The sequence below is a fragment of the Anabas testudineus genome, chromosome 17, assembly GCF_900324465.2.
Source record: "Anabas testudineus chromosome 17, fAnaTes1.2, whole genome shotgun sequence".
Taxonomy (NCBI): Eukaryota; Metazoa; Chordata; class Actinopteri; order Anabantiformes; family Anabantidae; genus Anabas; species Anabas testudineus.
Window position 1 is genome coordinate 5499081 of NC_046626.1, and position 12454 is coordinate 5511534.

General features: G+C 44.1%; 1 protein-coding gene across 1 annotated transcript; it reads right to left on the minus strand.

The window, feature by feature from the left end:
* Positions 1 to 1339: 1339 nt before the first annotated feature.
* On the minus strand, positions 1340 to 10592 carry sall2 (spalt-like transcription factor 2). The gene is made up of 3 exons (XM_026375251.1): positions 10495 to 10592; positions 2969 to 6819; positions 1340 to 2681 (listed from the first exon to the last, which is right to left on the minus strand). Exons 2-3 carry the CDS (start codon positions 6473 to 6475, stop codon positions 2394 to 2396), a joined length of 3795 nt encoding a protein of 1264 aa, XP_026231036.1. The 5' UTR covers positions 6476 to 6819; positions 10495 to 10592; the 3' UTR covers positions 1340 to 2393.
* Between the last annotated feature and the right edge of the window lie 1862 nt (positions 10593 to 12454).

Below are 12454 nucleotides of genomic sequence, written 5' to 3' on the forward strand. Positions count from 1 at the left end.
ATAAAGCTGGGTTAAAAAATTATGTCAAAGAAATTCATCAGTCTACAGTTTGACAAACGATCTACTAATAGAGACACCCTGAGACTGTGGCTACTCTACTAAGAAGTGGGCGGCCAGTCCAAATGACCCCAAGAGTACAACAAACACTTATTAATGAGGTAAAAAAGCAACCCGGAGTGACAGCCAAAGATTTGAAAGCATCATTTGAACTGGCTAACATCTGTGTTCATGAGTCTACAGTACGTAAAACATTGAACAAGCAGTGTGTCTATGGCAGGACACCACAAAGGAAGCTGCTGCTTACTAAAAAGAACTTTGCCTGAAGTTTGCCAAAGTGCACATTGACACTCCACAGCGGTTTTGGTTGATGACACTATATTGAACTAGGAAAAGAACAGCACTACATCTGGTATAAAAAGGGTACAGCATATCATCATGAAAACATTATCTCAACTGTAAAGTAAGGTGGAGGAAACATCATGATTTGGGCCTGCTTTGCTGCATCAGGGTCTGGCCAGCTTGCATTGATTGGAGTGAAGTTGAATTCCCAAGTGTATCAAAAAATACTTCAGCATAATCTGAGAGTGTCTTTACGTCAGCTGAAACTCTGTAGAAGTGGGGTGATGCTACAGGACAACGAACAAAAACACCTGAGCAAGTCCACAACAGATGGCTTCAGAAAAACAAAATCTGCCTTTTGGAGTGGCCAAGTCCGAGCCCAGACCTCAACCCAATAGAACGACAGTGGAAAGAGCCACACACAAGATGTCCTAAGAATATGACAGAGCTAAAGCAGTTCTGCAGAAAGAATGGGCTAAAATTTCTATGTAAACCATGTGCAGGTCTGATCCACAGCTACAGGAAGACATGAAAGATCAGAATTGTTTTGTGTTATTATTTTAGACACATCATATTTGTTAATACTCTTGACTTAGATGAAGATCAGATTACATTTGATGGCAAGTTCATGCAGAAAACTATAAAATACCAAATGATAGATACTCCAGATACTTTTTCTTGCTGTATTTCTCCAAGCCAGCATCTTAACCACTGATGCACTCTCTCCCTCTCTTTCTAAATATGTATGTGCAACTTCAAAGTGTGTTCAAAGGGGAAAGTGCGCCCTCTAACGCACACACTGTGCAAACATATAAATAGTAATAGATAAGGTGTTGAACTCCAACATCCATGATTTATTCTGTCATTTTCTCTTGCATGGGTTCCTCTTTGTACTTTAATTAACAGCTAATTATTTGTTCTCTTGCGGTGTAAAGTATATGTGGTACCACTCATTTGTAAAATTCTCCCAAGCAAGACTGAGCGAGATTTATTTCCCAAATTGTTTTTTAATATGGAGATACTCAAAGTACAACTTACAACAAACAGACACAGACATCTGATAGATATATAGTAACATAAAGTTTTAGTAACTTTAGTAACTGAAAAAGTGTTACAGATTTTACGTTTGGACCAAACAACAATCATAATATTCACAAAGCTGAAGGTCATAGGTCACACAAAAGATGACGTCCTCACGGAGTTTACAACACTGCAGCTGTTCTTCGAGTTTGACAGGACAATATACTGTAGTGTAAAGAAATTCACAATAACATGAGCAAGTATTTTATCTTAACCACAAAATGGAGGACAAAAGACTATACATTTCCCACAGAAAAACATTCACATTATTGGCCTTGCTTGCTCTTTCTGTTATGACTGTTTTGTTTTTATCTTACGCCATGTCTACATTTATTTCTGCTTCCTCTGTAACTAAGGCAAAAAAAATCTTCTAGATATAAAACAGGCCTAGTTTGTTCCAATGAATTGTATTTTGGTTAGCTTGAGCCCCCTTTGGTGCCAGCTGGATCAGATTTGGTACGTGGGACAACATGATGAGTACCAAACTGTTTACGCAATGGCATTAAATGATGTTCAACTATTCTTTATTGTTTACTTTCTGGTGTCAAAAGCCATCCATTTTGCCCCAAACTTTACCCATCTGGATCTTGGTGTGAAACATTAATACAACAGGGATACTTCTTCATATCGAAACATTGATTTTTTTTGTTAAAATGTGCTTTAAACTATTGAAAACTTCAGCCCAACAAACACAGTGTTACTTTTATTAAACAAATCCAGCAATAACTGGACTCACTTTGTCACTTATTGAATAGTTTTATCTTTATTTGTACAATATCTGTCTCTTTTTTTTCAACACAAGACCGAGCTGATTGACTCACAACTTTCACGTACAAACATTTTCTGACTATCAAACTGACACGCTGAAATGGGTTAAGGAAGCAGTACTACGTAAAGGTTCACACAGTTTCACCAAAAGGTAAACATTGATTGAAAACACTAGAATACCATCCAGCCAATCCCACTGACTTGAGTTATGACCCTTCATTAGACTCTTCTCCAGCTTCTTCAGGAACAGGTGATTTTGCTGACCTCGTAAACTCAACTTTTCCCTGGCTTCCATTGGTTGGGTCATCAGCTGGTTCAGCGCTTGTGTTAAGGAAGGCTTGGTACTGGTTCCAGAAACCTGCTGAGCTCCTGGTGTCAGGATTGTTCAATGAAGTCACAGATGTAGAAGAAGGAAGTTGGTCAGTGGAGGAACGACTGCTCCGGGCTGGTGGACGTGATGTTTTGGTTACCACACCATGATGCTTCATGTGCCCCTGGGAATAAATATAATATATAGTATAGTATAGTATAGTATAGTATAGTATAGTATAGTATAGTATAGTATAGTAATTCTAGGACTATTCTACCTATCAAAGCTACCTACTATCAAAGTTGCCCAAAATAATGCTTGTATTTCAACATTACTTCTTCAACTTTTATAATTAAGATGAAAGTGTTAAGATATCAAGATATCATTTTAACCTCCAGTAAAACGATCTGTACTACTACTGTTACTTTCCCAGCATATTCATCTTGTCAAAGCAAATAAATTTTTCTTCACCTTCAGCCCACTTCGACTGGCATACTCTTTTCCACACTCAGCACAGCAATAGGTCTTCTTCTCAGGACGAGACATTGGAGAGGGAAGAGTAGGGGCAAGACTGACGGGGGCAGAAGCATCAAGGACTTCACTTGCAGCCAATCCGCTAATCTTGACACTTTCCACGTGATCTTCTCTCCCAAACGAACCAAAATTAAATCTCTGACGTGTCTCCCGTACAGCTTTCTGTGATGCACTTCTTACTTCAGCCCCAGTAGTGTTTGCAGTCTCCAAAGTGGATGTCATTTTGGTCTCCTCATCAGGCACAGTTGCTTGGTCTTGCTTTGGTGTTGCTGGTGGAGGAGAGTGATCTTTGTCTTCTTCCATGGGTTCTGGTGACTGGGGCCTTGAGGAGAGTGATTTTAAGGTTGGTGCTGCAATAACATTAGGAACATCTTGGCTCTGGATGGGGTTAGAGGAAGTACTAGGACAGGTGAAAGCAAAAGGGGCTGGTGTGCTTTGTAAGTGCTCCAGGGTTGATCTGGAGCCAAGGAAGGCATCGGAGGAGGTAGATGCTTCATCCTCTCCACACTCCTCGACCCCAGCATTAGGTAATGCTGTGGTTTTGGTAATAGTGGAGGAAATTTGAGGGGAAGTGGATTTAGGAAGTTTGGCAGTATCTCTGTGTTCAACATGGTTGTCTTTCTCAACTTGGGAAGCTTGGTCTGGGGAAGCTGGCAAGGCACTGACACAAAGGACAGGGGGCTCTTCACTGCCTGGTGGTGGAGTTTGTGTGGTGAGATTCATAAAAGGATCAGGGCTAAGGTCAGAAGGGGGGATGAGGTCTGGGCTGGAAGACGCAGATTTCATAGTATTTTTTGTGAAATCAAGTGATTTCATACTGCCAGATAGAGGGATTAGGCTAACTGCTGGAGTTTCACTTTGTGAGCTTGTTGCTGGGCTCTTAGCATGGCTAGCTAAAGGAGGTGTTTTACTAGAGGACGTATTTGAGTCAGTGGACTGGAGGTGAGCTTGTGACAAAGGTTTGGCATTAGATTCAGTTGGCATCTCATGTACAGTGTCCGCTGCCCCATCTGGGGGCAACTGTCCACCAAGGTGCATACGAATGTGGTGCTGGAGTACTAGGGCATTAGTGAACTTACGCTGACATAATGGGCAAGAATTCTGGATACGTGCATTAGGTGGCCGGGCATGATGGGTAGCTAAATGTGACCTTAGGCTGCCTTTGGTAGAAAATGATCGTCCACATATCTTACATGGAAAAGGACGTTCTCCAAGGTGAGTTGCCTGGTGCAAACGCAGTGCTCTTGGACAGCTCAGCACCCTTAAACACACCCCACACTGATTGGTTGTCAGGTTACTAGCTGGACTTGTGATGCTCAATGTTGGTGGGATGCCTCCTGCCATGGCACTTGCACCATTGGTACTCATGCCTAGAGCAGCAACCATTTCATGGGTGAAGTTTGACACAGAAGTGGTGACAAGAGTAGAAGATGGAGGTGATGCCATAACATATGTAGAAGAAGTGCTGGGATTTGTGAGATGACTGTTGGCTGAACTTGCTGAAGAGGTAGTGATACTGCTAGATAACATGTCCAGGATGGAGGTGGAAGTAGAACATGATGTCCATGGAGAAGAGGCGTGAGGAGGCACCTTCTCTAGCTTCTCCACTAGCCTCTGTAGCTTGGAGGTTTCAGATGTAGGAGTGGAGGTTGCCACAGAGGAAGGCAGGGATGATGGAGTGCTGGTGGGTGGTCCTAACACTTTGGGAAATGAAGAAAAAGGAAAAGAAAGCTGAGAATGACTGGAAGAAGCAAGTTGGTTGGAGCCTGGAGTAGTGGGTAGTGGAGTGCGTAGCAAGTTCAACGCTGGATGGTTGTAGAGGGATGAGTGTACAGGAGGAATAGAGGATGAAGTAGACACAGATGGGAATAGCAGCTTAGGCAGGTGAGCTAACTGGGAGTAAGCTGCAGGTGAAAGTACTGAGGCATGAGGGGGCGTGTTCTCATCAAAGTGCTGCTGCTTGGCACCTTTGAGTAACCCTGTGATGGTGGAAGATGAAGAGAAAGAAGGATTGGAGAGGAGGGAGGTAGCTAGAGAAGAGGTGGTGGCTGAAGTTGAGGAAGATGAATGGGATGAGCCAGAGGCAATTGTGGCTACAGCAGCTACAGCTGCAGCCCTATTAAGCTGCAAGAGAGAGTGTGAAATCAATGCTAGATCCACAGTGGGGGGCAGGGGTAGAGTAGAGGGGGTAGATCCTCCAGATCCTCCCAAAGAAAAGCTGGCACTGGTACCACTCACCTCCAAATTATCTCCACATGTTTCATCCTCAGGCTTGCTTTTTCTTTTCTTCTGAATCATATTTATTCCACTAGTGCTGCTGCCACTGCTCATGGTCTGCCCCATATCTGATCCCCCACTGGCCCCTAATGCCACCCCAAACAAAGAAGGTGGCAGCAGTGAAAGTGAGAGATCTGGATTTTGCTCACGATGGCGCAGGAAGTGCACTTTGAGATTGCCTCGGGTTGTGAAGCGGCTGAAGCACACTGGGCACTGGTATGGTCGCTCCCCTGTGTGCGAGCGTAGATGTATCTGTAAGGAAGAGTCACTGCTGAACATTTTTCCACAAAATCGACAGGCGTGCTGGAGACGGCCAGTAGTGGTGGAGCTGGACAAAGGGGAAGTGTCTCCTGCTCCAGAAACAGATTGCAAAGCTTGCAGGGAGTTTGGGACAATGGATACTGATGTGGGGAGGGAAGAGTTCAGGAAGGACAGGCCACTGTGCCCACTCACTGTGGTATTTGGAGATTTCTCATGAAGATAGCGGTTGGGAAGAGCTAAAGACAGGGCTAACGGATAGGCAGAGGAAGCCATGGAGATGGCAGCAGAGGAGGAGGTGGAAGGAGCTGAGGTTTGAGAACTCCCCCTAAGATAACCATTATCCCCTGCTGTCCCTCCTGTCCCCTCCACCTGGGGCTTGTGGGGCTGCAGGATTTGAGACAAGGAACTGCTTGGCTTTGTGGGTTTGTTGACTGGCTGAGAAGGGAGCAGGGAGGAGAAACATGCCAGGAGAGGAGTCACAGAAGTGGAAGGCTGAGGTGTTGTTGGCTGGGTGGTTGGGCTGGCTGCTCTCTTGCTTCCTTCCAGGCACAGCTGAGGCCGGGGAGGGAAGAGATGCTGTGAGGGTGTGTCTACTGTATAAGAGGCTCCACCAAGGCTTAACACCTGTCTACAGATTTCCTCCGTTATCTGCATCTGGTGTATCTGCCTTTGCTGTAACACCCGCAGCTCCTCCAGGATCAGGGCAATGCTTAGCTGGGCCCTAGAAGGTGCAGCTGTGGCAGAGGTGACCCCTGGGCTAGGAGTGGGAGTAACGGGACTTGGGGGCCCCTCAGGCACACGGCTGGGGCTTCCAGGGTGTGGTGGGGGACATAGGGAGGCAGAAGATGCTGATGAGGAAGAAGAGGTGGTGGTGGTGGCTGACAGCCCCAACTTGGGAGAGGCCATGTGTGTGCTTCTGGAAGGGTGGATGAGGGCACTTGCAGACGTAGTTGTAGTTGTGCAACCAGACAGATGAAGTGCAGGTGGCTGTTGAATTTGGGAAGAGAGAGAAGAATAAGGGGAGTCAGGGGAAGAGGATGGCTGTGGGTCTTTATGGGGCCTGTGCAAGGGCTGGCTTGGTGAACAGGATAGCAATGAACTGTGAGTGTGTGGCGAGTGGGTCTGAGAGCCCTTGAAAGGTGAAGAGAGACCAAGGGGCAGATGGGAGCTTTGAAGAGAAGAAGCTGGAGAGCACGAGGGAGAATCTGGGATAAATGGAAAGGAGTGTGATTTCACTGCCAAGTGGTCATCTAGAGAAATAGAAAGAAAACACAAATGTATTAGAAAATAGTAGAAATTGTAAAATTAATTGAATCATCATAAATGGTGACAGAGCAATCTGGATTTACATAATGGTTAAGATGTTGGTTATTACTTTTATAAAATAGTTTTTCATTAATCATCACTTTTAATAATCACCATTTCAGGGGACTTGACAAGAAAAAAACAAACAAACAAAAACAAAACACCTGCAAATAGAGACAAATGCTGTTGTTTAGTGAAATAGAAGAGTTCGGGTTTCTAAGAGATGACTTTTAACCTGTGGGTTTTATTTCCACCAGTGTTTTCTTTTACTCTTTGTCTTGTCTATCCTCATCAACGGCAGCCACCTCACCAGTCACCACTCACACAAACACGTACACGCACATCATGCATGCATATAGGCACGCATGTTTACAGACGTGAATGCCCGCACACACACACACACACACACACACACACACACACACACACACACACACACACACACACACACACACATTCCTCAAGTCAAGCCTACCTTGTTTCCAGGGCAACATGCACATGACAATAGACTTTACCCCCACAATAAAAAGAAGCCACATCCACACACTAACATTCTTCCATCCCTGCCTCGTTCCTTTTTTCTTCCTCCTCTCTTTCATCTCTTTAAAAAGCCCTTCCCCCATTAATCCAGGGGGTCCTAGTGTACTGGTTTGGTTCTGGATACTGTACTGGGTGCCTGATTGTCTAGCAGACTTGACCTTAAACAGGCTAGGGTCACATTCCTGATATGGTTTAGGGTCAGGCAGGGAAAAAAAGAGGTGGTCTGTCTACAGCCTTGTAGACAGACATGATGACTCACAGGCCATCTACAAGCTAATCTAACCTCTAAAGACCATGGAGGGACAGAGGTGAAAGCACACACACACACACACACACACAGCATCACTGTCAATGCATAACGCACAGGCACAAGAAAAACGCCAACACTTTGTATGCACTAGCTTCCTCATGCACATTCAAACCCATACAGAACTTACTAAGGTTTGCATGAAGGCTACAATTTTGTGACACAATGTGGTCCCTATTCCTGTAACTGGAGTGGATGGTCAGTCACAAATATACACACTTGCTCAGACACAGTCACATACACACTTCTTCACGGGCATGTTCATGCTTCAGTGCCCAGCAACAAAGCTGAAAGGGGACAATGTGGGCTAATGCTATTGCAGTAAGAGCACCTTATACACTGTCTCATAAAGTTTCCTTTTCCCTGACCTTCTCGTATCTTTGCTTTTACCAAACCCGCCTCTTGCTTTTTTGTCAAACACATTTTAAAATTCACTTTTCCCACATATGTTTCCCTGTAGTTTTAATATGTCCCAGTGTTCTGGGTGGTCTGTGTCTATGAACATGGCAGGGAGGACACTTGCAGCAGATGAGTGAAGACAATTGAATGAATTAAAGTAGGCCAATAATTCAAACAAGCCATATAGCCCTATACGCAGCCTGCCTTTTGAATGGAAATTAAACAGAACACTTTAAATAATTCTGTTAGGAGTCCATGTACAAATGGTGAATATATCATAATTACTTATTAATCATAATATAGTATAGTATAGTAAAATAGTCTAAAACTGCTATTTCCCATATAAAGTCGTCACCACAGCACCAAAAAAGCACAGAATATTAAAGCATCACACAAAGTAATATGTTGCAATGATACAGCTTAAGATGTATCACAAAATAAAATACATGTAGAGAAAAATCTGGTACCACTAGGAACTGGCACAAACTGTGCATAAAGGGGAAACAGTCCTTATCTGAGGTCTACACTTCGCCTTCAAAGCAAATCCCATCCTACTTTGATATATAGTCTATTTCTCACCATGCTTAAGCATCCGACAGGCACCGAGGCTCAGGCTCATAAGCTGCTGCGGCCGTTTCTGTTTCCGACGGGACATGCTTCTGCAAGGATGGGACCGATCCTGGGGCGCATTGGCCAACACACAACTTTTAATCTCTTTCCCTGTACACTTAGAAAAGGTAGGTATCTCGATTACTTCAAGATTTAAAAAATAAATAAATAAATAGGAAAAGCTAAAGTATCATCTCCAGAAATATGGCACTAAACGCTCCTGGTGGATTAGTTTCAATAAAGAAGGTCCACGTTGGTGGCATTGTGAAAGAGAAAAGAAAAACAGAACTAAAGTGCCAAATGGGCATGTCTCCCTTTTCTCAAAACTCACCGTTGGCCCTCCTTCTTTTCTCCATACACACACAGCTCACTTGTTCATCCACTACTTTGCATTCAAATGGCGACTGAACACCCCTTCTTTAGAGCCAAGAGTCCACTGCCTCTCTTCAGTAAAACCTCATATATAGAAGCTCAAGTTCAACGCATAATGCTCCTTGTTTGGACTTTTGATTACTACCATGAGTCTATAAAAGCTAAACCTCGCAGGTGTGCGTCTTTCTGTGCGTAAAAGAGGGCAACTGCGCGCACGTGTGGGCTTAAAAGTCAGCGCCAGCTCGGTTGAACTATTTTTATTCTTTACATCAAACCACACACACTGTGTCGCAGGCCGACCTGTCGGCGGCATGTGTGTGGAGATTTCATGATGCTCCCGCCGCCTCCAAAAACAGGCTCCTGCCTGAGCTCGGCAAACGGAGCAACTGAAATGAGGGTGGAATTTGCAACAATGGCGTTGAGGGCGCACAGCTGAGTGAACATCACCCTCTCAGAGCCTCTCCAACACATAAGGCCACTGACTGGAGGCACAATGCGTCCTTTTCACCCTCATCCCGGCTGCTTACCACGTGGAGAGAGGTAGCCAAAAGAAAGACACAGCCAGGGTGAGGAGAAAAATCATTTTTTCAGCCGGGCCCCGTGACACCCACTACCCCCCCACCCACAACCCCTCTCCGCTTCCTCTGTGTCTCTCTGAGGCTCGGACAGAATAATAAAAGGCACCCGAGGTTTTTGTGTAAAGTCTGAATGAGACTGAGTTGTACAGTGCAGCTGCGAATACAGGTAATGATTTGAGCCTGAATTATTTATTCCTTTGTGGACACTGACGTTCAGAGCAATGACTATAATGGACAGTTTAACAGCCAACTTATGTTATTTCTCTTTGGACGTTTGTCTGTGCAAAACCAGCGTGGATTTCCAAACGATGCCAAAGCACTGAAAATGAAATAATTAGGCCATCAACATGCGCGTTATTACATCAACAATCACATGTATTCAAGTGATAACTGGCATTTGTCAAACATTCAGAACAGAACACACATTTATATATTAAACCCTTTTTTTTTTTTTTTTTTAAACTCCATTGTGTCAACAACGCCTTGGTGTTTTTCGTGCCATCTTGCCTAAATGATCGCGTGTGCGACGATCGGATGGTTTTATGTGTTTTTTCTTTTTTTTTTTTACGCAGATGTTTGGAAACAAGCGCAAAAAATACGGCGGTGCGATGCGCGCCCCCGCTACTGTACAGCGACCTGTTGCTCGCCACGCGCGCTCCCACATCATAACAAGTTATGATTCATAAAATATTATGACTTCTCTCTAAAAAAAAAAAAAAAAAAAAAAAAAGAATACAGTCCCGGATGTGCATTTCCCACACAGGCCGCTCGTCGCCGACGCGTCGCCTTTGAAAATATAACACAAAACAACTTACCATGTTTGCAAAACGATGATTTTTTGGCAGCGATATTATGTAATGACACGGGGGCTAAAACAGCTCGGGAGCCTCCGCTGGGCAGGATCGGCTCCGTCTCTCAGCCGGGACACTGGCGCAGCATTTCCTCATTCACTCCCAGGGATGCGCAGTCGGACAGTCGCATTTTTTTTCTTTTTTTTTTTCAATTATTTATCTCCGTCGCAAATCGCGTTTTCTTTCTCGTATGACAAAGGGTTATTGTGCATGAATGTATTTACTGATAGTCCCCCCTGACAGGAGGAGAAGCAGGGGCGGTGCAGATAGCTGTGCTCTCCACACAGAGAGGTTTATTTTTCTCAGCCGTGCGCGCTGCTCTTCCTCCTCTCTTTGTATTTGTGTCGGGGCCTGCTCCTGTCCGGCCTGTCTGCGCTCTCTGCGGTATTGTCTGTCTGTCTGTCTGGTTAGCGGGCTAGATGTCTGTCTCCTTGTCTCCTTGTCTCTTATAATTAATGCCCTTCGACGCCAGACGGTCCTCTGGGAAACAGTGACCACGGATACCTCCATATTGGCTCTCAGTGTGCGTCTCACATAGGAGTGGAGGCCCGGGGCGCACACGCCAGAAACGCAGAGCTGATGCAGTGTGATGCTACATTTGGACAGATGTGAATGACTGGGGTTGACAATCAAATGTCACAATTCATAATATTCACATTTTAATAATACTTTTTTTGCATTTTTAATTTCAGTAATTACAACTGTTTAATACACTGTATCTCTTGAATGCACTCCTAAAACACACAGTTTGCTCTCATTACACTGCATGGGTCTTTGATTCATACACAAGAAGTAAATAGCTGTCCTCTGAAAGCTAGATGACTTGGATTGTCTTCACAGAAGTAGTTTCTGTCAAGTGAAGAGCCACTAGGTGTCTCTCCAAGACAAAAATCAGAACTGTGCTCCACGAGTACTTTAAATGTAAGTTCCACTGCACTGATCATTAACATTTACGATTAAACACACATATAGAGAATGCAAACATATTTAAACAATCAAAAGAGAAAGAACATGAAATAAAATCCTTGCGATTCTGTGCACTTATTAAACAGCTCCTATGCTTGCTAAAGTGTTTGGTTTCCCAAATCATGTGCAGTACTGTTATTACATTACATTATTTTACATTATATTACATTGAAAAACTGTTGTTGAATGCCTGGGTGGATGTTGGTCTTGACTGAAGCTGCCTCCGTCTCCTCAGCAGTACTGATTAAACCAGCAGTTTGGACTTTAAAACCTCTTCTAGATTTGAGGTGGTCTTGGTTTTTTCCAGGGAACTCTCCACCTGACCTAATTTTTACTTTCCTATGAGATTGGCCCCGCTGTCTAAGCACTGACTGACACTTCTGGTTTGTGAGAAGGTTTCAAGAAATTTTGCACGATAAGAAACAGACAAATCATCCTCAGCCATAATACACGAGATGTGATGCAGTAACCTATTTATACTACTTGTTAAACTAATTATAAACCCGCCTCTGTCTGATCAGTGTCTGATAGCCTGCCCTGAAACACTTTGAGTATTTTGCAGCAGGGAAATGCTTCCACTGTGTCTTTTATGTCCCTTCTAATGAAAATGTAAATTAAACAGTCTATCAGAGGGCTTATGTAGACCAGGACGCTGGTCAAAACACTAGACAAATCCCTCACCGTGTCCGGTTTATCAGAGACATCTGCTCCTTTGAGAGAGTAGTAGAAGTTTCTAATACTGAAGGGGAAGAACAAAACTGCGTATGTCCCCAACACCAGGCTCAAAACTCCCACTATTCTCTTACGGTTGTTTTTATCATGTCTCATGGCCACACTCTTGTTGAGGGATTTCCATGTGGCTGTGAAGAGAGCCACAAGAAACGGTGCAGGGAGCAGGCAGATGACAGAGAACAGCTGCAAGGAGGATCTGGTGTGGATCAAGAAGACGTAATCCAGG

Bases quoted from the DNA above. Each gene is read 5' to 3' on its own strand.
- sall2 (XM_026375251.1), bottom strand. From the start codon at position 6,475: ATGGCCTCTCCCAAGTTGGGGCTGTCAGCCACCACCACCACCTCTTCT. The intron at 2,682-2,968 runs GTGAAGAAAAAT...ATTTATTCCCAG, and splicing joins CCAGTCGAAGTGGGCTGAAG to GGGCACATGAAGCATCATGG.